The sequence below is a fragment of the Macaca thibetana genome, chromosome 2 (assembly GCF_024542745.1).
Source record: "Macaca thibetana thibetana isolate TM-01 chromosome 2, ASM2454274v1, whole genome shotgun sequence".
In the NCBI taxonomy this organism is placed as follows: Eukaryota; Metazoa; Chordata; class Mammalia; order Primates; family Cercopithecidae; genus Macaca; species Macaca thibetana.
The window spans coordinates 92,045,201-92,067,414 of NC_065579.1; the positions used below are offsets into that span (position 1 = coordinate 92,045,201).

General features: G+C 56.1%; 1 protein-coding gene across 1 annotated transcript; it reads left to right on the forward strand.

The window, feature by feature from the left end:
- Positions 1-5,610: 5,610 nt before the first annotated feature.
- Positions 5,611-22,112, forward strand: VILL (villin like). The gene is made up of 20 exons (XM_050780333.1): positions 5,611-5,682; positions 8,432-8,577; positions 8,743-8,817; positions 9,108-9,313; positions 10,589-10,697; positions 11,962-12,072; positions 12,369-12,568; positions 12,970-13,048; positions 13,146-13,244; positions 13,787-13,925; positions 14,290-14,390; positions 16,387-16,524; positions 16,633-16,791; positions 17,326-17,505; positions 18,096-18,241; positions 19,177-19,321; positions 20,709-20,891; positions 21,098-21,169; positions 21,366-21,617; positions 21,869-22,112. Exons 2-20 carry the CDS (start codon positions 8,518-8,520, stop codon positions 21,980-21,982), a joined length of 2,568 nt encoding a protein of 855 aa, XP_050636290.1. The 5' UTR covers positions 5,611-5,682; positions 8,432-8,517; the 3' UTR covers positions 21,983-22,112.
- The last annotated feature ends 102 nt before the right edge of the window (positions 22,113-22,214 follow it).

A 22,214-nucleotide genomic window follows, 5' to 3' on the forward strand; every position in this document is an offset into this window, starting at 1 on the left:
CTGTACCCCACTGCTTCACACCTTTGCAAATAGGCAAACAGATAAAAGGCTGAGAATTGTGGCAGTGTCTGAGGCTGAGGTATCCTCATGAGTGTCCACTGATCCCTGAAATAGGTGGGAAGGACACACGGGGCGTCAAGAGGGCACTTATTTGGGGACTTAGACATGCTGAGATATGTCTTCCGTGTTTTCTAGTTTGAGCACATGTCATCTGTGTGTATTACACGACCAAGGAATGGGCAGGAAGCTCAGGAGGGTGGGAAGGAGTGGCTGGGAAAAGCCAGCCTGGGAACAGTGGCACATCAGCTGATGAACATTCTGTGGAGCTTATGGATGAGTGCATTGAGGGCTTGTGGCCGAGTTGTGGGGTAACCTGAATGCTTGCACGATAAATCTGTGCCAGGGTTGGCCATGGGTCAGCAGGCTGTTCAAGGCCCAGAGCCACCAACTGGCATGGCCACCAGCCTGACCTCTGAGAACAGAGGCCATCGGGAGGAGGACATGGCCCCAGAGCTTTCCGCCCCAAGCCTCCATTACAGCTCCCTCTCCTGGCGCAGTGATTCTCAGCTCTGGCTGCAGCTGTACACTAGAATTACATGAGGGGTCTCAAACACACATCCCTCAAGTCCACCCCAGACCATTTCCAATCTCTGCAGATGGGGACCTGCACCATGTTTTTAAGTGCCAAGAAGACTGGAAAGGGCAGCCAGGGCTGAGACCCCCTGCTCTGACTGGCTACAGAGGAAAGGCAAGTCCTCCAAAACTGTTCCAGGCCTGATGCCCAGGTGTGGCAAAGGAGCCGTGGCCAGAGCTTTGCGGAATATGACACATTGCTTTGCCTGAAAGATCAGCCATATACATGTTCATTGCCAAAAACTTGGAAAATCCAGAAAAGTAGAGAGAAAAGCCCACCTGGGCACTGGGAGCCTTTCCCAAGGCAGGAGTGAGGAGGGAGGCCTGATAAGACCCCTGCCTGGCTGACAGCACCTGCTTTCACACAGGTGGGGAGCAGAGTGGAGCCCCCCACTGCACATTGGAAGGGTCACACTGCCACTAGGCACGGACCCCAGCCTTGCACCACCCCTCCAACAGGCCAGGGGCTTTCCTGACCCAAGCTGGGTCCTAATGGGTGGGTGTGCTGCTGAGCAGGACCACAGTGGGCAAGGCAGTGACACCTGTTTGTAGGGGTCCAGGGTTGGTGTTTGGTCTGTCCTCTCACCCAGCAGTTCCTGTGGTGTCCTTGGGAGGAGTCACTTCCAGCCTATGCAAGCCCCGGTGACCATTGCCACAGCTCCTTCCACATCCTGCAGCCCAGGGCGGGACCACCAGATGTGGGGACACACGCCGGCCCATGGCTGCTCCCCTCCAGCATGAGGAGCCAGGGCATCTCCAGCAGTGGGCTCCAGTCCTCACTTCCCTGTCTGCCCTCAGGGAGGGACGTTCCTTACAGAGCCCGGACTCCACAGAGGCAACATTCTGCACCTGTCTGGGAGAGACTGGAGAAGGCCTGGGGGATGAAGCCTGGGAGAGGATGCCTGAGCCCAGGGAAACCGGGGCGGAGCCTGGACTTAGCTTGGGGCCATTCCTTCACCTGGGTCAATATTGACATGGAGTGGGCTGGGCCTTGGAGACAAGCCAGGCAGGAACAAAGTAGGCCCCAAGCCCGGGAAACTTGCTGAGTGAGGAGGTGGTAGATTAAGGGGGGCTGGGGCAGGAAGAGGGCAGGGCTTTGCTAGCAAGGCAAACTCTGCTCAGGGCCCTTTTGACTCCTGGCAGGCCCCCTTGAAGAGGGGCGGAGGTAGGGATGGGGGTGAGGTGGTGGGACCCCTTTCCTGCTAGGGGGAGGAGGGAGGGAAAGGCTAGGCATCCCACCCTCCCATTCTTGTAGCACCCGGCTGCCTGTGAGCCTGCCCTGGGCCTCAGTTTCCCCTCTGTGTGCCTGGGGTGTGACAGCCATGAGCCGGAGGCTGCCCAGGCCAGACTCAAGGCAGTGCTGCTCATCGTGGCCTGAGGCCAGGTTCTAAGGCCAGACTGCCATCTCTCCTGGGCCTGGGATCACAGGTTACAGAGTAGGTGGTTCTGGACAGGGCAGTTCTGCCCAGGTGACATCTTCTGGTTTGCAGACACTGAGACAATTCTGAGGGGTGAGGCCTTGGAGAAGTTCTCGTGCCCCCCACTAAGCTGCTGACACTGGATTGTGCCAGCTGGGGTATCTAGCCCACAACCAAAGTGAAGAGGAGTCACCCCCTCAGCTTCTCAGAGGAGGAGGACTGAGCCCAGTAAAGGATCCAGACACACACACACACATACACACACACACACACACACACTGGGTCAGGCGCAGGCCACAGAAACATGTCAGCAAACATTTTATTAAGCAACTGCGGTATGCCGGGCACCATTCTACACACAGGTAGACATGAGCAAGGCCCCGCCCACAGTGACTCACAGTCCAGCTGGGACACAGACATTAACCAAAGATCCCACTTAGCAAGGAGACCAGCTTCTTGGAGTACCATGATGAGGAAAGTGGTGATGTCTGAGGAGGGAGACTGCTGTGGCTAAGAAGGGCAGGAAGGGCCCTCTGCAGGGCTGCCATTTTGGCTGGGGCCTAAATGCAGTAAAGGAGCAGCTACGGGAAGATACAGAGTGGGGCTTCCAGGCACAGAAGACTGCAGTGCAAAGGTCTGCAGACAACGACCTGGGCGTCTTCAAGGGACACAAGGAATCATATTGCCAGAACGCAGTGAGCCATGCAAAGAGCGATGGGAGAGGCAGCTGGGAACGGCCATTGAGAATTTCATCCCAGTTTTAGTGGAAGCCACTGGAAGGTTTGGAGAGGGGGATGGTGTGAGTGGGTTTATGGTTAAATTCTGAGGTTAAATTTTCCCTCTAGTTAGTGAAAATCATAGACAGAAAATAGAATGGTGGTTGCAAGGGGCTGGGGGCAATGGGGAGTCTGTGTTTAATGAGTGCAGGGTTTCAGTTTTGTAAGATGAAAGAATTCTGGAAATAGTGGCAGCGGTTGCACAACAATATGAGTGTCCTTAACACCACAGAACCATATACTTAAAAGTGGATACACGTCGGGTGTTGTGGCTCATGCCTGTAATCTCAACACTTTGGGAGGCTGAGGCGGGTGGATCACTGGAGGTCAGGAGTTCACCACCAGCCTGACCAACATAGTGAAACCCCCGTCTCTACTAAAAATACCAAATTAGCCGGATGTGGTGGTACATACCTGTAATCCCAACTTCTCAGGGGGCTGAGGCAGGAGAATCACTTGAACCCAGGAGGCGGAGGCTGCAGTGAGCCAAGATTGCGCCATTGCACTCCAGCCTGGGCAACAAAAGCGAAACTTCGTCTCAAATAAATAAATAAAAGGGGATGCAATGGTAAATTTTAAGTATATCTTACTACAATTTTTTTTTTTTTTTTTTTTTTTTTTTTTTGAGACGGAGTCTCGCTCTGCCGCCCAGGCTGGAGTGCAGTGGCCGGATCTCAGCTCACTGCAAGCTCCGCCTCCCGGGTTTACGCCATTCTCCTGCCTCAGCCTCCCGAGTAGCTGGGACTACAGGCGCCCGCCACCTCGCCCGGCTAGTTTTTTGTATTTTTTAGTAGAGACGGGTTTCACTGTGTTAGCCAGGATGGTCTCGATCTCCTGACCTCGTGATCCGCCCGTCTCGGCCTCCCAAAGTGCTGGGATTACAGGCTAGAGCCACCGCGCCCAGCCACTACAATTTTTTACATCTTATGAAAAAAAGATTTTTTATATTTTACCACAGTGTTTTAAATCTTAGGAAAAAAGATCCCTCTGGATACTGTGGGAGGATGGCCGCAGTGGCCAGGCAGACCCAGAGACACAGAGGGAGGCTGGCTCCGGAGCACGCAGGAGGCATGAGAGGGAGGGCCAGGGCCAGGATTCACCATGAACCAGCCGCAGACTGGCCAGTGGCTTGGGGGAGACAGAAACCAAGGCAACTGCAGGTCTGGGGCCTAAGCACCCACTGGATGTTCACGCTGAACATGTTCCTGGGGCTCTGAAAGGGTAGATCTGGGACGGGCCTGAGGCAATGTTAAGTGTGAGGCCAAACGTGCCGGGAGAGATGTGACCAGATGGAAGATGGAGACTTAGGCTGGGGCAAGGTTCAGGGGAGTTGGGTCAGGGAAACGCTTGCGTTTCCATGGTATTTGCATCCTTCAGACTGGAACTGGGAAGGTAACTAGAAAACAAACAGGAGTAAAGGCCCGAGCTCTGCACCTGCTGCCATTTAGAGGCCTGAGGGAGATGGGTGGAGTGAGAGGGAAGGAACAATGGTGACTGAACCGACTGCCGACTGCCGCTTGGATGAGAGTGGGCATTGGTGACTTAGGAAAGAGCCATTACCAGGGAATTCAAGAACCAAGACCAACAGAATGGGTGGGCTGAGGGGAGATGGGGGAAGAGTCAGTGGGAAGAAGTGAGGACACAGAGTCTTCCTGGGCACAGGGACAAAAGGAGACAGGGAAAACGGTATGCACAGCTGCAGCAGATACACTGCCACTGTCACAGACAGGGTCCCTGTCCCAAGTGGGGATTGGACAGGCATGCCAGGACACAGGCACACACATGAGGTCGGACAGGCAATGGCACACATGGGGACAGACCAAGTGCCTGTGACACAGGCATCCCTTCACACACAGGGACCGTGCATCATGTCTATTAAACACAGTCACACACTAGCTGTAGGTCCTGCTGGGCACAGACTGCCCCCGAGTCCCCAAGTCCCCAGACCCCTGTGACAGAGACCTTTGTGGGGTGAAGACTGAGCAGAGGGAGAGGGTCTTGGGCAGTGGGCAGTGGGGGGCAGGCTTTAGCAGCGTGGCTTTGATGGGACGGCCCATGCTGGCTGGGCCTTGGCTGGGACTGAGGCCTGTGCCCTAAGCTGCCAAGAGGAGGTTGTGCCCCTGGAGTTTCTGGAAGGCTCTATTTGCAGCCCCTCCACCCCGCAGTGAGAGAGAGGGAGAGAGTGGCAGTGGGTGGCAGCTGAGGTGAGGGACAGCGGTCTTTGCTGCTAGAGCTGGACTGGCCTCTCCCATGATGGGTAGCGGGGTTCCCTGAGGAGGGCTGTGCCAGGCAGTGAGCTCACATTTGGGTAGGGACAGCAGAAATATCTAGAGGGAGCCCTGGCCACCTTCCCCTCCTGAAGTGAGCTGGGTCCCACAGAGCCGGACCCCACAGCCCCCAGCCTCAGTCCTACCTCCTCCTAAAGTTTGCCGGAGTGGCCTGGCCCTCTTGGTCCAGGGGGAGCCCGCCACCCTGGGTGAGGGATCAGGGGCCCATCTAGTACTCCAGAGAAGGAAATTCCAGTATCTTCCACACCTCACCACTTAGCCCAGTCCAGGCCTCCATCCCCTGCTCTCTCTGGCCACTGGTACCCAGGCAGTGAGACCTGGGAGACAGCCATAGCCCTGGAGAGGGCGCTGGCCCCCAGATGGCTTGCTCAATATTTGTTGACTGACTGACTGACTAAGTGAATGCCCAGCCCGCTGAGTGCTGTGTGGTGGGGTGTGTCCTGCAGGGCAGGAGCTGGGATTCAGTTACAGTGGCAGGGGCCAGGAGTAGGGAGGCAGAGACTGGCCCTGTGCCAGGCCCAGCACTGCCCACAGGCAGGGTGAAGGCGCGGGAGCAGTTTCCAGCAGGTAGGCCTGGGCAGGGCGTGGGGGGCGTTCCAGGGAACCAGTGGGGCAGAGAGTGGGCTACTCAAGTCAAGGGCATAGAGCATAGGGTCGCAGGGCTCAGGGCCACAGAGCCTTGGCGGCAGGATTGGGAGGCAGCAGCAGCCCAGCAGGTGAAAACACTGATGGGGCAGGGCCACTGTGGCAGGCAGCCCAAGGGGAAGAAAGTGGCAGATTCTGTAGAAGGGCAGGGAAGTCCATGGCCCACAGACTCAGTGTGCCTGCCTCCAACCCTGGCCCCATCCTTTCCCCTCATTCTAGAGGGCGGCACCACTCCCTGCTCCCTGGAAGTCGGGCAAGGTAATCGCCGGCTCCCTTCAACGGTACCCACAAAGGAAGGAAGGGCTCCTGTAGGGAGAGAAAGAGGCGCTGGAGAAGGGAGAGGGCTAGGAGAGAGGAGGCACCCAGGGACATGAGGGGCAGGGGGAGAGAAGAGGGTGTGTGTGAAGGGGGGAGGGAGTGCCCTGGGAAAGACAGGGGAGCCCAGGAAGAGAAGGGAAGACCTGGGGAGGGAGAGCAGGGAGGGAGACAGGAAGGGGTGTAGGGGAAAACAGGGAACCGGGAAAGGAGGAAGTGCCTGGGAAGGAAAAATGGGAGAAAAAGGGGAAGATCCCAGGGGAGAGGGGAAATCAACAGGGAGAAGGAAGAGCCAGTGGGAGGCAGGGGCACCAGGCGGGGACAGAGGGAAACCTTGGAAAAGGGGAGGCGTGGGGCATAGGGAGAGAAAGGGAAACCAGGGAAGGAACTGGGCATCTGGAAGACAAAGGAGCCCTGAGTGGAGGAAGGGCACCCCCAGGGAAGAGAAGGAGGGGCTTCTAGGAGGAAGGAGAGGAGCAGGGGTAGGAGGGTTCCCACTTGGGAAGGTGGTGAAAGGGAGTTCCCCAGAGGAAAGAGGGCGAGAGGGTTTGGGAGGTTGGAGGGGGCACTGTGAGGAGTTCCCCAGAGGAAAGAGGGCAGGAGGGCTTAGAAGGTTGGAGGCGGCACTGTGGAGAGGTAGGAGGCCCCCGATCTTTGAGCACCCATTCCCCCCTGAAGCCCAGGTGGAAGAGAGTGAACACAGATGCCATGGGAGTGGGACCTCAGCCCTTGGTGGCTGAGGGTTTGGCTCCACAGGCTGGGGCTGGATATCAGACAGGCTCCCGGCCCCCTGGGGGCTACGCTGCCCCTCCCAGTGACACCAGCCGAGTCCCAACTTTCTGGCTGCCAGTTTGACTTTCCTGTCCCCCATGGGCCCTGGTTGCCACTGTTCTGAGGCCATCCAGTAGTCTTTCTGATACTCTGTCACCGAGTTGCACTCTTCCATGAGCTACATACAGCTCACAGTTTCTGTCTGCACCTCTGGTCACTGCCTGCCTGGGCCTCTGGTAATTGTCGCTGGTCACTATTTCTGCCTGTTACTCAGTGTCCTACAGGGCCACCATTGCATGTCAACCTGCTTGCCACCCAACGTCCTCACGTTTTCTGTTGCTTGAGATCACCTTTTCATGGCCACTATGTCTGCCTATCACTCATGTCATTGTCACACCAATAGGCCATCAACTGTGGCAACAGATCCTGGGGCAGTTAGGGTGCGGGACGGCTTCCTTCTCCATTCACTTTCACTCAGTCCCGTCACAGGGCAGCACGCTTCACTCATTCAACAACTACTTACCGAGTACCTGCTGGGGGCCAGGCAGCTGGGATCCCACAGTAAACAAGAGGACAAACCCCTGCCTTCAGGAATCTGATGTTCTGGTGAGGGAGACAGCAGCCAACAACCATCCTATGGTTTCCATAGGGTGCGGGAGGAGCTGTGAGCTAAACCCAGCTCTAACCCCCTAGAAGGACCGCCCACTCTGCCCCTGCTGCCCCACAGCCTCCTCTGCTCCCACCACATTTCCTTGGCTACCTGTTGGGTGTTGCCACAGTGTACTGTGAACTCACCAGGGCCAAACCAGGGCCCCTGACAAAGGTGTAAGGAATGTGAGCCACTTTATGCCACCTATTGTACCACGCCTGATTCTGTAACTCTGTCCCCCCGCCTTGTTCTGCCTGGAGCCAAGGGTGTTCCTGCTGTCGATAAGACATAGTGGGAGTGGAGGGGGAGGGGGAAGGACTAACACACCAGGGTCACCCTGAGTGAGAGATTTAGAAAGAAGTGACTTTTGGACCAAACCTCACACACAGGTTTCTGAAAGAGTGGTGCAGAGAAGCCTCAGGTAATTGAGTATGAAGTGCCAAGACATAACAAAATCGACAGAAGTGAGGGTCCCTTCCTTCCCCCAGGTACTTCTCATTCCATGTCACTGTCACTCACTGCCCTCTCATTCTCTCCCTCCTCCGCACACGCAGAACCACACAGCACAGACTCAAGCAAGCTAAATCGCTATTTGCAGAGCCTGTGGCTGTTTGCAGAGCCTGTGTTTATACAGAGTTCAGTTCTGTTTCAAGAATTTGTCAACTGAAGCAGGAGCATCACTTGAACCCAGAAGGCGGAGGTTGCAGTGAAGTGTGTTCGAATCATGCACTGCAGGCTAGGTGACAGAGCAAGACCCTGTCTCGAAAAAACTGAAAAAAAAAAAAAAATGTCAAGTGTTTATGCCTAATCTGCCCAACCCACTCGTATCAGCTGAGCCTGTCACTTGCTGCAGAATCTGTCAGTCTTCATAGTCTGTGTGCTGACATTTGTGTGTTTACAGAGCCCTGCTAACAAAAGTCATGTTCTATAATGAAGTTGTACAGGTAGCCAGGCGTTGGTCTCCAGCCTGAGAACTCTGGCTCTTGTTCCTTGCGTCATCCCATATTCCTGCTTGGCCTAGGATGGACATCAGCAAGGGCCTCCCAGCCATCCAGGGAGGCCTCCACATATGGATCACTGAGGTGAGAGGCACGACCAGATAGGAGAGTTGGTGACATGGAAGAGCGTGGGGTTTCCCACACCAGGCTTCTCCCACACCCAACTCAGAGCGTCCTCCTCCACCCCACCCCAGCGGGTGTCATGGGTAGGGATCTCCCGAGTTGTTACAGGGCACTCTCCTCTCCCAGAACCAGAAGATGGTGCCGGTACCCGAGGGGGCTTACGGGAACTTTTTTGAGGAACACTGCTATGTCATCCTCCACGTGAGTCGCTTGGGGAAGTCTGTCTGAGAGGGGTGACATGGCCCAGCACTGGGGAGACTGTGGCACAGACATCAACTCTGCCCTGGGAAGCGGCAAGTTGAGAGAGCCCCAGAATCACATCCCACAAGGTGGCGGTTACCGCTGAGGCTTCTTAGCCCTTCCCTCCCGCTTCCTGATCTCCGCGGAAGCCCCTGCCTAGCGTCTCCCCATGGCCCTTGGTACATCCTCCCCTTCTCCAGCCGCACCTCCGCCTTCCCCGCAACACATATACACAAACACCCGGACCCTAGGTTCCCCAGAGCCCGAAGGCCACGCGGGGGGCGTCCAGCGACCTGCACTACTGGATCGGGAAGCAGGCGGGTGCGGAGGCGCAGGGCACTGCGGCAGCCTTCCAGCAGCACCTACAGGAGGAGCTGGGGGGCCAGACCGTGCTGCACCGCGAGGCGCAGGCCCACGAGTCCGACTGCTTCTGCAGCTACTTCCGCCCGGGAATCATGTGAGTGCGGGGGCGGCCGCGGGCAGGACTGAGCCGTGGAGGCGGTGCCTGGACTGGGGCAGTCTTGGGATGGCCATCGTCCACATCCCTGAATGGGGAAAGCCGGGAGGGGTTAGGTAACACCTTTATTGAGATACAACTCATACACCATACGATTCACCCATTTAAAGTACACATACATGTCAGTGATTTTTAACAGTTGTGTGCAACCATCACCACAATCAATTTTAGAACATTTTCATCACCCTAAAAAGAAGTCCCATACCCCTTTGCGATCACTCCCCATTTCCCTCCAAGACCCCCATCCCCGGCCCTAGGCAACTACTCATCTACTTTGTCTATACATTTGCCTCTTCCGGGCATGTCATAGAAATGGAATCATTCAACAAGTGGTCTTCCCTGACGGACTGTTTTTGCTTAACACACTGTTTTCAAGGTTTATCCATGTTGTAGCATGTGTTATTACTTCTTTTTATTACCAAGTAATATTGCATTTTATGAATATACTACATTTTATTTATCCATTCATCACTTAATGGACATTTGGGTTGTTTCCACTTTTTGGCTGCTATGAATCTGTTTCTATGAACATTTGTATACAAGTATTTGTGTGGACAAATGTTTTCATTTCCTTTGGTATATACCTAGGAGCAGACACCAATGGTGTTTTGAGTTTGCTTTTATATTACTGTGCTGGTGGGAATATGTCTTTCGCTGTAAATTGCTTCACAGGTGTTTTAAATTAACATTTGCAATATATTTGGCAGTATAGGAAATTGCTGCTATTTGATCATTTCCATTTCATACAGTTGAACCTATATATGCATATAGCATATACATGAACACATGCACACAAGCATATGCACAGATGCAGAAACACCACCCCCATGTAAGTCCACCTACAGATGGACATGTGTGAATATCCATGTTCACCTACACACATATATACTGTTGCCCATTTTCATGTACTCACCATCTAGACTTACAGGGATAAGCAAATAGACACTGTGCCCCCAAATGTATGTACATGTACACATATATGCTTGTGTCCACATGATTATGCATGGAAGTGCACTACACATGGAAATGAATGCACACTCATGCCCTATGTGTGCACCCATGTACCTATACACACATGTGTTCACACAGATTCCCGTGCATGTATGAAGCAGGCACATATGTGCATGTGCTCACATCTGCAATCATTCATGCACATGGCAGACTGTGTTCTCACATACACAGAATGTATATACCCTCCTGCTATTTCCTCCTCAGCTACAGGAAGGGAGGCCTAGCTTCTGACCTCAAGCATGTGGAGACCAACTTTTTCAACATCCAGCGACTGTTGCACATCAAAGGGAGGAAGCACGTGTCTGCCACTGAGGTGAGGCTGCCAGGGGAGCCTCTTGACCTCTGGACTCGGCTCAGACTGGGTGTACTGAGGTATAAGGAAGTTGGAAATTGGCTGGGGCTGTGGGGAACAAGGAGCTGTCAGCATTCTCAGATGGTCTTGAACGAGGAGAATGGAGAGGACACCAAGCTTCTAGCCCCACTTCTGCCTCTACTCCCCGGACCTTATGTTTCTGCATGTGTCTCATGGACATATTGAGAACCTGGGCACAGCTACTTGGGAGGCTAAGGCAGGAGGATCACCTGAGCCCAGGAGTGATTCATGATGACACCACTGTACTCCAGCAGCTTGGGTGACAGAGAAAGACCCGACCCTGTCTCTAAAATCAAAAAAAGAACTTGGGCAGATGGGGCAGACGATATGGCACCTGTGAATGGTCCTTGTTAGCAACACAGTGAGAGGTGGTGCAAAACTTGGGGAGTGCATAACCTCACACTCTCTCACACACGTTGTCATTATCACCCATATGCACACACACTGTCTCCCATTGTTATCCCCAGGTGCTCCTCTGGTCCATTTAGTGCCCTTGTGCAAATCAGAACACAGTGTCCCTTTCTTCCATCTGTCAGGAAATTACAGGAAAGTACTGGTTTTGTTAGAACAAAACATTTTGCTGCCATCTGGCCAGAATTTGGTGTAATGAACATTCAGGTATACAACATCTACAGTGTGAATGGTAACCCTTGAGGTATGCAAGTGAGTCTGCATAGGCAGCCTGTGACACACAGACAATCCCACATAGGCTCAGCATGTCACCCACAGACCCAGTGACCATACATCCCTGGTCATTCAGGGACACCATGAAGGCCTATGTTTCTCCTATTATCCTGGCATAATTATCTAAAGTACTCCCTTTTACTCTCAAAAGTGTGTCCGTTTGGAGACTATCTTCATCCATACATATACACTGTCACCATGAGCACACACACTTCTTCACATGTGATGTACCCACATACATATGTGTGTATATGCACACACACAAAAGATAAACAGATACACCCCACCTGTATACATGTGCACATGTACACATGTACAGCAACAGACATGCACTGAGTGAGAAGTGTCATAAGTCGTGTACACCCTGTGAAATGCAGCATTATCTACAGTCACACATGCCTAGTACACCCAGTTGCATACAGCTTCATGCACACGTGACACATCCCGGCTATGCTCCCCTCTAGCGGATGCTGGTGGTATGACACTCTGTCTCCCTCCCTGCTCCTCCTTGCTCTGGCAGGTGGAGCTCTCCTGGAACAGCTTTAATAAGGGGGACATCTTCCTGCTGGACCTAGGCAAGATGATGATCCAGTGGAATGGGCCCAAGACCAGCATTTCTGAGAAGGCTCGGGTCAGTGTCTGCCCAAGGAACTGGGGAGTATGGGGCTTGGGGGGGAATGGTACTCCAGGTGCCCATCCTCCAGCCACCCCAAGAGGCGGGCTTGGCTCTCTGCTACAACCCAAGAAACGTCTACAAGTTACAAGCTGAGTTCAGACCCTGCACTGTTGGTGTCCCCCTGGATGCCAGGATGAGGGGACACCAGCCCTTCTCCCCACCAGCCTCTGGGAGCTGAGTAGTGACAGGAGAAAGCTGTGCTGTGAGGGGGCACACTGGTGACACCCTGACTGCCAGGTTCTCTCCTGCAGGGGCTGGCCTTGACCTACAGCCTTCGGGACAGGGAACGTGGTGGTCGTGCACAGATTGGTGTAGTGGATGATGAGGCCAAAGCCCCGGACCTCATGCAGATCATGGAAGCTGTGCTGGGCCGCAGGGTGGGCAGCCTGCGTGCCGCCACACCCAGCAAGGATATCAACCAGCTGCAGAAGGCCAGTGTCCGCCTGTACCAGTAAGTACCCTTGGGGTGGGCAGGGGTGAATGGGACAGTCCAGGATTCCGTGTCCATCACTACTACAATAACATGGCATCTCTAGAAAGCCCTCCAGCAAAGGCTGCTGGGTTTCTGGGACATGGCATAGGGACCGTGGGCCCAGCCTGTACTCTTCCATGGTGTGCGGCTGCCTTGCTGAGAAACCTGTTGTACATACAGGGGGACTGTGGTGCCCTGCTAGGGTCAGGCAGCTGCCTAAAGCTCCACAGCAAGGCTGCGGTCAAGTCAAGACTACAACTCAGGGCTCCAGCCCCCATGCCTTCTGTCTCTGAGGGGCTGGGGTGAGGTCCTAAGAGGGGCTGGAGTGGCTGGGTCAGGGAGGGGCTGGGCTGGTCACTCCTGGGTTCCTGTTCCCCCAGTGTCTATGAGAAGGGCAAAGACTTGGTGGTCGTGGAGTTGGCGACCCCCCCACTGACCCAGGACCTGCTGCAGGAGGAGGTGAGGAAGTCCTGGCCCCAGCTATTCGCATCCTTCCCCGCCCACAACCCCAGCCCAGTCTGGACCACCTACTGACCAGCCCTACCCTTGCTCCCAGGACGTCTACATCCTGGACCAGGGTGGCTTCAAGATCTATGTGTGGCAGGGACGCATGTCTAGCCTCCAGGAGAGACAGGCTGCCTTCAGCCGGGCTGTGGTGAGCCCCCGGGCTCTGTCTGAGAGGAACAGAGCACTGCCCTGCTGTCTGAGTGGGGAGACAGCGCTGCCCCGGGGTCCAAGGGAGGAATCAGCCCTCCCCTGGAGTTTGAGTTGGGAAATCCTATGCTGGAGTCTTAAAGGGGAGGTAGCCCTGCCTTGGGAGCCCTGAGAGTGAAGACCAGGTGGCCACTGAGAAACCATGTATAAAAGGGGCACGTGGCCCTGCCTTCAGGTGTGGGGCCTTACTGACTGGGCGGCCCCGCTTTCTGAGGGTGGGGTTGGGGAGGAGACGGGGCTCTTTCTGGGGTCCATGAGGGTTGACATGGCCTGTCCTGCCCGAGGCCTGGACTAAGGGGACCCTGCCTGCCCTCAGGGACCTCAGAGAAGTTGGTGGTGACAGAGTCAGTTCGTTAATTGGGTCATGAGCTCGGTTAATTAACGCTTCTTGGAGCTCGGCTGTCCCAGAGCTGTAGGTCCCCAGGGGCGGGAGTGGAGCAGTGGACTCTCGGGTCGCAGGACTGACAGTGCCTTCCGCCCCAGGGCTTCATCCAGGCCAAGGGCTACCCGACCTACACCAACGTGGAGGTGGTGAACAACGGCGCCGAGTCGGCCGCGTTCAAGCAGCTCTTCCGGACTTGGTCTGAGAAGCGGAGCAGGAACCAGAAGCTCGGCGGGAGGGGTGAGCGGGCGGGGCGGGCTGGCGGGGCGGGACTGGCGGGGCGGGACTGGCGGGGCGGGACTGGCGGGGCGGGACTGGCGGGGCGGGACTGGCGGGGGCGGGGCGGGACTGGAGGGGGCGGGGCCTGGCAGTAACTGGCAACTCGGCGGGATGGGTGAGCGGGCGGGGCGGAGCCGGAGGGGGCGGGGCCTGGTCTGCACGGGGCGGAACAGAACCTTCTCAGGACGAGGAAAGGGGCGTGGGCGGCGGAGGACGGGGCGGGACCTGGAATCTCGGAGGGATGGTTGAGGAGTGGGCGGGGCGGGGATGGTGTGGGAGGGGGTGGGGCCGAGGGCGCCACTGACACCTGCTGCCCCACCTTCAGATAAATTGATTCATGTAAAGCTGGACGTGGGCAAGCTGCACACCCAGCCTGAGTTAGCGGCCCAGCTCAGGATGGTGGACGACGGCTCTGGGAAGGTGGAGGTGAGGGGCACTGGGTTAGCTGGGGGCAGATGGGCACACAGGGGTGAGCTTTGCCTACAGGTAAACGGTATGACTGCTATCTGATGTGACCCAGGTGCATATCCATACACAATCAGGGACACCAAGGCACACGTGTACATTTACACACTCTTCTAACAGGCAGTTCATAAGTTCATACATAGTCACACCTAATCATATACAGCCATAGGCACTCACATAACACAGACACACAGTAGAGTAACACTTGGACCCTTAAATTCGCCCTGTCGTCACATGTAGGACAAAATCAAACATATGCTTATACAGACACACACACATACATAGTCACAGCCAAGTACACAACTGCAAATATGAAGCTGCAAAAACTCTGCATCAGACATGACCACAGTCACACACAACCATCAATCCACAGAGACACACCAACACAGACACACGATCACACATAATCATAGCCCCACACACTCAACCCCAGCTCATAGCCATACACTGTCAACCACTCATCTGGTCTCAGTCCAGTGTCCTGCGAGACACAGAGGTTGAGGGCCACTTCCAGGCTGTGTATAGTGTGGGGTTGTATCTTGACTTACTGGCTGACCCCCTAGGCAGAGCCCTGAATTTTTTAGGCCCTAGTTTTTAAATAAAATGGAGTCAGAAACTGTGGTCCCATCTGGCCCCAAAGCTGATGTGGGGATCCTGTGGAACTGTGGGAACAGAACTGCTGGGCCTATGCAAGGGGTCCTAGTTCTCGAGGTAGGTGGAGGTCAGAGAAAACCAAGATTTCTTCTTCCTTTGCCCTAATATGGATGGACAGAAGTGATGAGTGGAAAGAGACTGAGAGAAGAGAAGATGGGGCAAGGGGGAAGAAGGGGGAGACAGGGAAAGAGGAAGACAGGGAAGGAGCGCAATGAGAGACAGAGAAAAAAAGACTGGGAAGGACAGGGGATGAGGAGGAGACAGAGGGAAGGGAGGAGGAGGTGGGATGGAGGAAGAGCAGGGAGAGATGGGGTACAGGGAGAAGAGAAGGGGGGTCAGGAATAGATGGGATACACAGAGAGAGCCAGAGAGCCAGAGAGTGGGAGCGGGAGACAGGAAAGCAGAGGGAAAGGCGAGGGACGGAGGGAAAGAGAGCTCCGGAATTGAGGCGCCAAGCACAAAGTCAGGGAGGGGATCCCTCCTGGCAGGCAGTGGACAGGCAGGCAGAGAGAGGGCCTGAGCCAGGGGTCCTGGCTGCCCGGTAAGTGCCAAGTGGCCTGTGGTCAGGTCAGCCCCTTTTGTAAAAGACAGGGCTCTGGCTGCTCTGGGCTGGAGGTCAGCTTCCCAGGGACAACTGTCAGGGTCAGTGTGGGAAAGGACACCCAGGCCTTGTCTCCTGCCATGCAGAGGTGAGGTAAGGGAGGTGTCATCGTCCCCAATATACAGGTGGGAAAGGCCTGAAGCTTAGAACGATGTCACTGCTAACACAGGGCCTATCTGGGATTTGACCAGAGTCTGCCTGGCTCCAGGCTCTGCCACCCACAGGAAGAAGAAACTACACTAACAGATGTGAGACAGTGTTTGCCCTTCAGTCTTTGAACAGGCTTTGTGTTTTCTAAATGACACTTGAAAAAAGGGAATTCATTCAAGAGCTCCAAGGCTTCCCGTTCCGCCTGGCTTCTGTTGCCCTGGCCTGAGCAGCAAGCAGCTGGGAGGGGACCGAACTGCCCCTAACCAGGGCTGTGGCTGGGGGGGTTGGGACTAGGGCTGGGCACGTAGCTGGGATTGGGTCCATCTCCCAAGTGTGGTGGGTTTCAGAGGTCCATGAGGAAAGGGTCGCCTGCAGATCCTTGTTCAAGCCCAGCACATAGCCCGGAATGGGCCTGGAGCTGAGGGTGGGCCCCTGGCCTTTGTGGATGAGGAAGGCCTCGGAGGCTGGGGAGAGCTTTCCAGTTGGGTGCAGGATGGGTGGGCTGGTTCAGGAAGAGCAGCCATCTGTGCCCATCGGTCCCTTATTCCCCAGGTGTGGTGCATGGAGGACTTACACAGGCAGCCCGTGGACCCTAAGCGTCATGGACAGTTGTATGCAGGCAACTGCTACCTTGTGCTCTACACGTACCAGAGGCTGGGCCGTGTCCAGTACATCCTGTACCTATGGCAGGTGAGCCAGCCTGAGGGAGGCGGCACTCACCTTAAAGCCCAAGGGCTGGGCTCTGGGAGTGAGATGTGAGAGCTGGGCCAGGCCCTCACTCACTGCCCCTACCTGCAGGGCCGCCAGGCCACTGCAGATGAGATCAAGGCCCTGAACAGCAATGCTAAGGAGCTGGACGTCATGTATGGTGGCGCCCTAGTGCAGGAGCATGTGACCATGGGCAGCGAGCCCCCCCACTTCCTCGCCATCTTCCAGGGCCAGCTGGTGATCTTCCAGGTAGGTCTCACCTTGCCCCTCTGGCCACAGCCTGCCCAGTTCTGCGTGGGCCATGGCCCCCGCACACACTTCTAAGCACTTTCTCTTTGGGCCTGGGGCCTGCTTCTCATCCCCTAGTTTCCCAGAGCTTGTCTAAGGCCCAGGAGCTCCAAAGTTGGCCCCTGCCTGACTTACCCTCCCCAGTCCCAGAGCCAGATGAGGAATTTGAGTTGAAAGGGAGCCAGAGGCTTGCCTGGGGCCACACACTGGCAAACCTGGTCCCCACTTTCCACCTCCAAGGCCTGAGCACCCATGCCCCTACCACTCAGAGATGGGGGGGAAGGTTCATTTAGAAAGGGTCTGTCCCTATCCCAGACTGATGGCATTCCTGCACTCCACGCTTAGAGCGTCCTATACTCCTCATGTGAAATCACCAGTGAGGGCCGTGGTAGTTTCAAGCAAGGGTCCCTGAGCTCTGAGGTAATATGTCCCACACTGGGACAGGAAGGCGCCCCCGGGAGCCCTTGCCCAGCCTGAGGCCTTGTTCTCCTGTAGGAGAGAGCTGGGCACCATGGAAAGGGGCAGTCAGCGTCCACCACGAGGCTTTTCCATGTGCAAGGCACTGACAGCCAAAACACCAAGACCATGGAGGTGCCAGCCCGTGCCTCGTCCCTCAACTCCAATGACATCTTCTTGCTGGTCACAGCCGGCGTCTGCTACCTCTGGTTTGGGAAGGTACCCACAGCACTGACCACTTGACTCATGCCCAGAGGTAGTGGTGCCAGGCTGGGGGTGGGTCCTCTCCATAGGGGATGCAGACTTTGAGTCCAGCCTCAGATAGGCTGATGGGGGGAATGGGGAGGGGAAGAAGCCACAGTGTCCCCTCTGGAACTTGGGGAAAGTTACAAAGTTACAGGTGGACCTGAGAGTCTACAGGTCAGAGCCAGGCCCAGGCTGCCGCCTCCTTACTGCCTAGAGCACAGGGCATGTCCCTTCCCAGGTCTCTTGGGAAAAGGAGGGGCCTATGCCAGTTTGCTGGAGTTTTCTCTAATTTTCAGCATAAACTATGACTGACCCTCTAAGCCTGGGAGCCTCCCATCCCCTGCTCTGGACCTTGTGAGGGTCCCAGACCCTGTGATCCAGATCAGCTGGAGACACAGGCCTGGAGGGTGAGGAAGATGCCTTGTTCACCGGTGCCCTGCCGTCAGCTTAGGCCTCCTGTGACCTGGCCCCAGCCCCACCCCATACACCCCGTGAATGGCATATGGGGCTGGAGGTGAAGGCCCTTCCTTGTACAGGGCCTGAGCCATCTCTTTGCCTGCTAGGGGTGTAATGGTGATCAACGTGAGATGGCACGGGTGGTGGTCACTGTCATTTCCAAGAAGAACGAGGAAACAGTGCTGGAGGGTCAGGAGCCTCCCCACTTCTGGGAGGCCCTGGGAGGCCGGGCCCCCTACCCCAGCAAGAAAAGGTAACAGGGTTGGGAGGAGAGTGTTCTTACGCAGAGGAGGAATTGAGGCCCAGAGAGGAGGGTGGGTGACTGGGGTTCACACAGAGAGCTGGAGAGACAAGACTAGAACTGGGGACTCTCAGCTTCCCACTCACAGAGACTCCCAGGAGCACAGCCCGCCCTTCACTCCCAAGCCTGGGTAACTTGGGTCTCGAAGATGCTGGGGAGGGTGGGGGCAGTGGCGCTCTCTGCTGGCAGAATCCCCTCCCTGCATTGTCCTGGTCCTGGGCCAGGGGACAAAGCACCCTACAGTCCTCAGGGGTCACGGTGCCCAGTGTGTGTGTAGAAAGTGTCATATGATGTATCGGTATACAGTGCGTGTGGATGTGCAAGAACAGGTGTATTCTGGGTGTTGTGTGTGTGGTGTGTAAATGGACAGGGTTTGTGTGGCAGGTAGGAGTGAGGCCTCAAGGGGAGGAGGGAGCTGAGTCCTGCTTACTCTTGGTCTGCCTGTGGGGCTTGGTTTATGTGCTGCACTCCCCGCAATTCTCCTGAGCTCAGTACTCCCGCCTCCTTCTCCCAGCCTGGCTTCCCCTCCTTCCACTTTGGGCTGGAGACCTACTCTCTGCCAGGGGTGGGCTGAGGAGCTCCTCCCATCCCAGGGAGGGCGAGACTCCAGCTCAGGCCCTCCCCTTGCCCTGCAGCCCTCTCCTAGGGGAATTCATGGGACACCTTGCATCACAGCTGGGTGGGGCGAGAGCTTTCTCCATGAGCAGAGAGGGATCCTGCACCCAGAGCAGAGCAGAGTGCTCGGGGAGCAGACCATGGGGCTCAGAGGAGGGCCCAGAGCTCCCACTCCTGAGAAGTGGCTTCCCAGCCCCTGGGATGGGGCACTTGTGCCATGGGCTGGGGTGCCTCTCTGCGTGACTCACAACCTTGCTGTCCGTGCTGGCCAGGCTCCCTGAGGAGGTCCCCAGATTCCAGCCACGACTGTTTGAGTGCTCCAGCCAGATGGGCTGCCTGGTCCTGGCAGAAGTGGTGTTCTTCAGCCAGGAGGACCTGGACAAGTATGACATCATGTTACTGGACACCTGGCAGGAGGTAAAGTGGCCACCCCTGCCTGGTGGGGCTGTGAACGGGAGTGTGTCTGTTTGTGTAACTGGGTGTGTGTGTATCTAGCCATCTGACTCTGTACATAGGGTTGTGGGTGAGTCGGCGTGACCTTGTCACTGAGCAACTGCATTGTGGTGCATATGAGACCATGGATGAGTGTGTGTCACCAGGTGGCAGCACTGAGACTCTGGGAGACTAGGAGTGTGTTGGAACTCAGGGGTAACTGAGACCATGTTTGCAGTTGTGTGCGGCTCTGTGTGCCTTATGATACTGTGTGTGGCTCCAGCGACAGTACCTGCGGCCGAGCATGTGTCAGTGCTGCATGAGTGACTGTGAGTGGAACACCCAGTCGCATCATTCATGTGTGTGGCTTGGTGTGAGCGTTTGCCTTCGTGCACCTGTGTGTGACACTTTGTTAGTGACTGTGAGGTCACATGATGCTAGAACTGACCAGACCAGTGGCAACTGGTGAAAATGCGTCTGTGAGAGAGACTGTGACTGGCTGTGGGCGAGTGATGGATGGGTGTGTTTGTGGGTCTGTGTTTCTGTGCACAGTGGTGTAACTGGCTGGGTGTGCGTGGCTGTGTAAACAAGTGCTGTTGTGTTTACGTGCAGCTGTGTCTGACAACAGTGGATGACTGTGTGGCTATGGTTTGCTGTCTGGCTGTGTGGCGATGGATGACTGTGTGACTGTGTAAGCTGCCATAATGTGTGTTCTCTGTGTCTCTGTGGGGCCATGTCTGCAGCACTGTTTGAATTGGTGATGAAGCTGTGTGCTCCCATCTCACTCAGAACAAACCCAGAGCTCTTACCACAGCCCTACGTGACCTGGCCAGCCCCAACTCTTTGACCCAATTTCCCCCCGCACCCCTCCACTGCTTCTGCTGCAGCCACAATGGCCTCCTTGTGTTCCCTGAACATGCTGGGCACACGGCCACCTCGGGGCTTTTACACTGGTTGTTTTTTCTGGTTAGGACATTTTTCCTCCAGACATACATGTGACTTGCTCTCTCATGAAAGCTCTATAAGAGCAGGGATTTTTGTCCATTTTCTTTCATTGTTGACTCCCCAGAGCCTAGACCAATGCCCGGCACACAGTAGGTGCTCAGTAAGTGTTTGTGGATTGATCTCCAGGTAAACCATGCAAGAAAAAAAAGACGTGTGGGTTGAATATGTGTGCATGCATGTATTCCTGTGATCTTCTCGTGTGTTCACGGGTGTGTGGGTATGGCCGATTGCTGGATGTGTCTGCCTGGCCAGGGATCTGTATGTGGGGTCCTGTCTGGGACAACTGATGGACAGGGAGTAGACAGGAAGGGGTCCGCTCTGGGCAGCCCTTCCACCTGCCCAAGGCCAGGCCCCCTCTGTGGCCCAGATCTTCCTGTGGCTTGGGGAAGCTGCAAGTGAGTGGAAGGAGGCAGTGGCCTGGGGCCAGGAGTACCTGAAGACCCACCCAGCAGGGAGGAGCCCGGCCACACCCATCGTGCTGGTCAAGCAGGGCCATGAGCCTCCCACCTTCACTGGATGGTTCTTCACTTGGGACCCCTACAAGTGGACCGTGAGTGAGGCCTGAAACCCCCAGCCCCACCCTAATTTGGGGGGAGAGGAGCCTGACCTGGGCCAATGGAATGAAGAGGCATTGCCCTGGCTGGGGATTGCCAGTGTGTGCATGAGACCTGGTCTTGTCCTCAGGCCCCTCCTGACTCCCACCGGTGCCCCTTCCTCCTGCCCTGGCCCTGATACTTGCCCCTATTCTTGCTCCAGAGCCACCTGTCCGACACGGAAGTGGTGGAGGGCAGCCCGGCAGCAGCATCAACCATCTCTGAGATAACAGCAGTGAGTCCTGGGGCCCCTAGCCTTCCCCACAGTGACCTGGGCTCTGACTGCATGGTCCTGATGGGCAGAGGAAGTGCCAGGCCCTGGTAGGTGGGAGGGGCTGCAGTTGGAGGCAAGAGGCCTGTGGGTTCAGTGCAGCCTCCCTGTGGGCTACCGATTCCCCATCTTCCCCAGCCTGAGGCTCCTCTCTGGACAGGAAGTCAACAACTTCCGGCTATCCAGATGGCCGGGCAATGGCAGGGCAGGTGCCGTGGCCCTGCAGGCCCTCAAGGGCTCCCAGGACAGCTCAGAGAATGAGCTGATGCGGGGCCCCAAATCGGGTGGCACCAGAACCAGCAGCTCTGTCAGCAGCACCAGCGCCACAATCAACGGGGGCCTGCGCCGGGAACAACTGATGCACCAGGCCGCTGAGGACCTGCCAGAGGGCGTGGACCCTGCCCGCAGAGAGGTGGGCGCCCAAGACCCCCGCCACTCACTGCCCCAGCACCAGTGCATCTGACACTGAGCTGGAGGAGCCCGAGGCAGGATCCACTGGTGGCGTGCAGTGGGCAGCTGCCCCGGGAGATGTGTCTTCTAGTTGGGGTGGTGGGCAGACAGATGTCTGGGAGTCCTAAGCCCTGGATGACGCTCCTGAGTGGGGCAGGATTCTGGGCTCAGATGACACCCTCCCCTGTACCTCCCCCTCTCTCCCCTGCCCAGTTCTATCTCTCAGACTCTGACTTCCAAGATATCTTTGGGAAATCCAAGGAGGAATTCTACAGCATGGCCACGTGGAGGCAGCAGCAGGAGAAAAAGCAGCTGGGCTTCTTCTGACCCCAAGCCCTCTCGACTGCCCCTACCCCCCCCACCCCAACATACCTACAATGCTGGGGAGGCCCTGCTTCCACTCCCCTCAGAGGCTTCTGGTCATCCTCTGCTTGTCAGTAAAAGCAGGCAGTCCATACAAGGTGTGGTATGCATGCTTTCAAGCCCGGGCCACTCAGCAGGTCCACCTCTCAGAGGAAGGGGCCTCCAGGGCTGGCGAGTGTGAGCTCTCAGTGCCACC

Bases quoted from the DNA above. Each gene is read 5' to 3' on its own strand.
- VILL (XM_050780333.1), top strand. From the start codon at position 8,518: ATGGACATCAGCAAGGGCCTCCCAGCCATCCAGGGAGGCCTCCACATA. The intron at 12,073-12,368 runs GTCAGTGTCTGC...TCTCTCCTGCAG, and splicing joins GCATTTCTGAGAAGGCTCGG to GGGCTGGCCTTGACCTACAG. The intron at 16,792-17,325 runs GTAGGTCTCACC...GTTCTCCTGTAG, and splicing joins GCCAGCTGGTGATCTTCCAG to GAGAGAGCTGGGCACCATGG.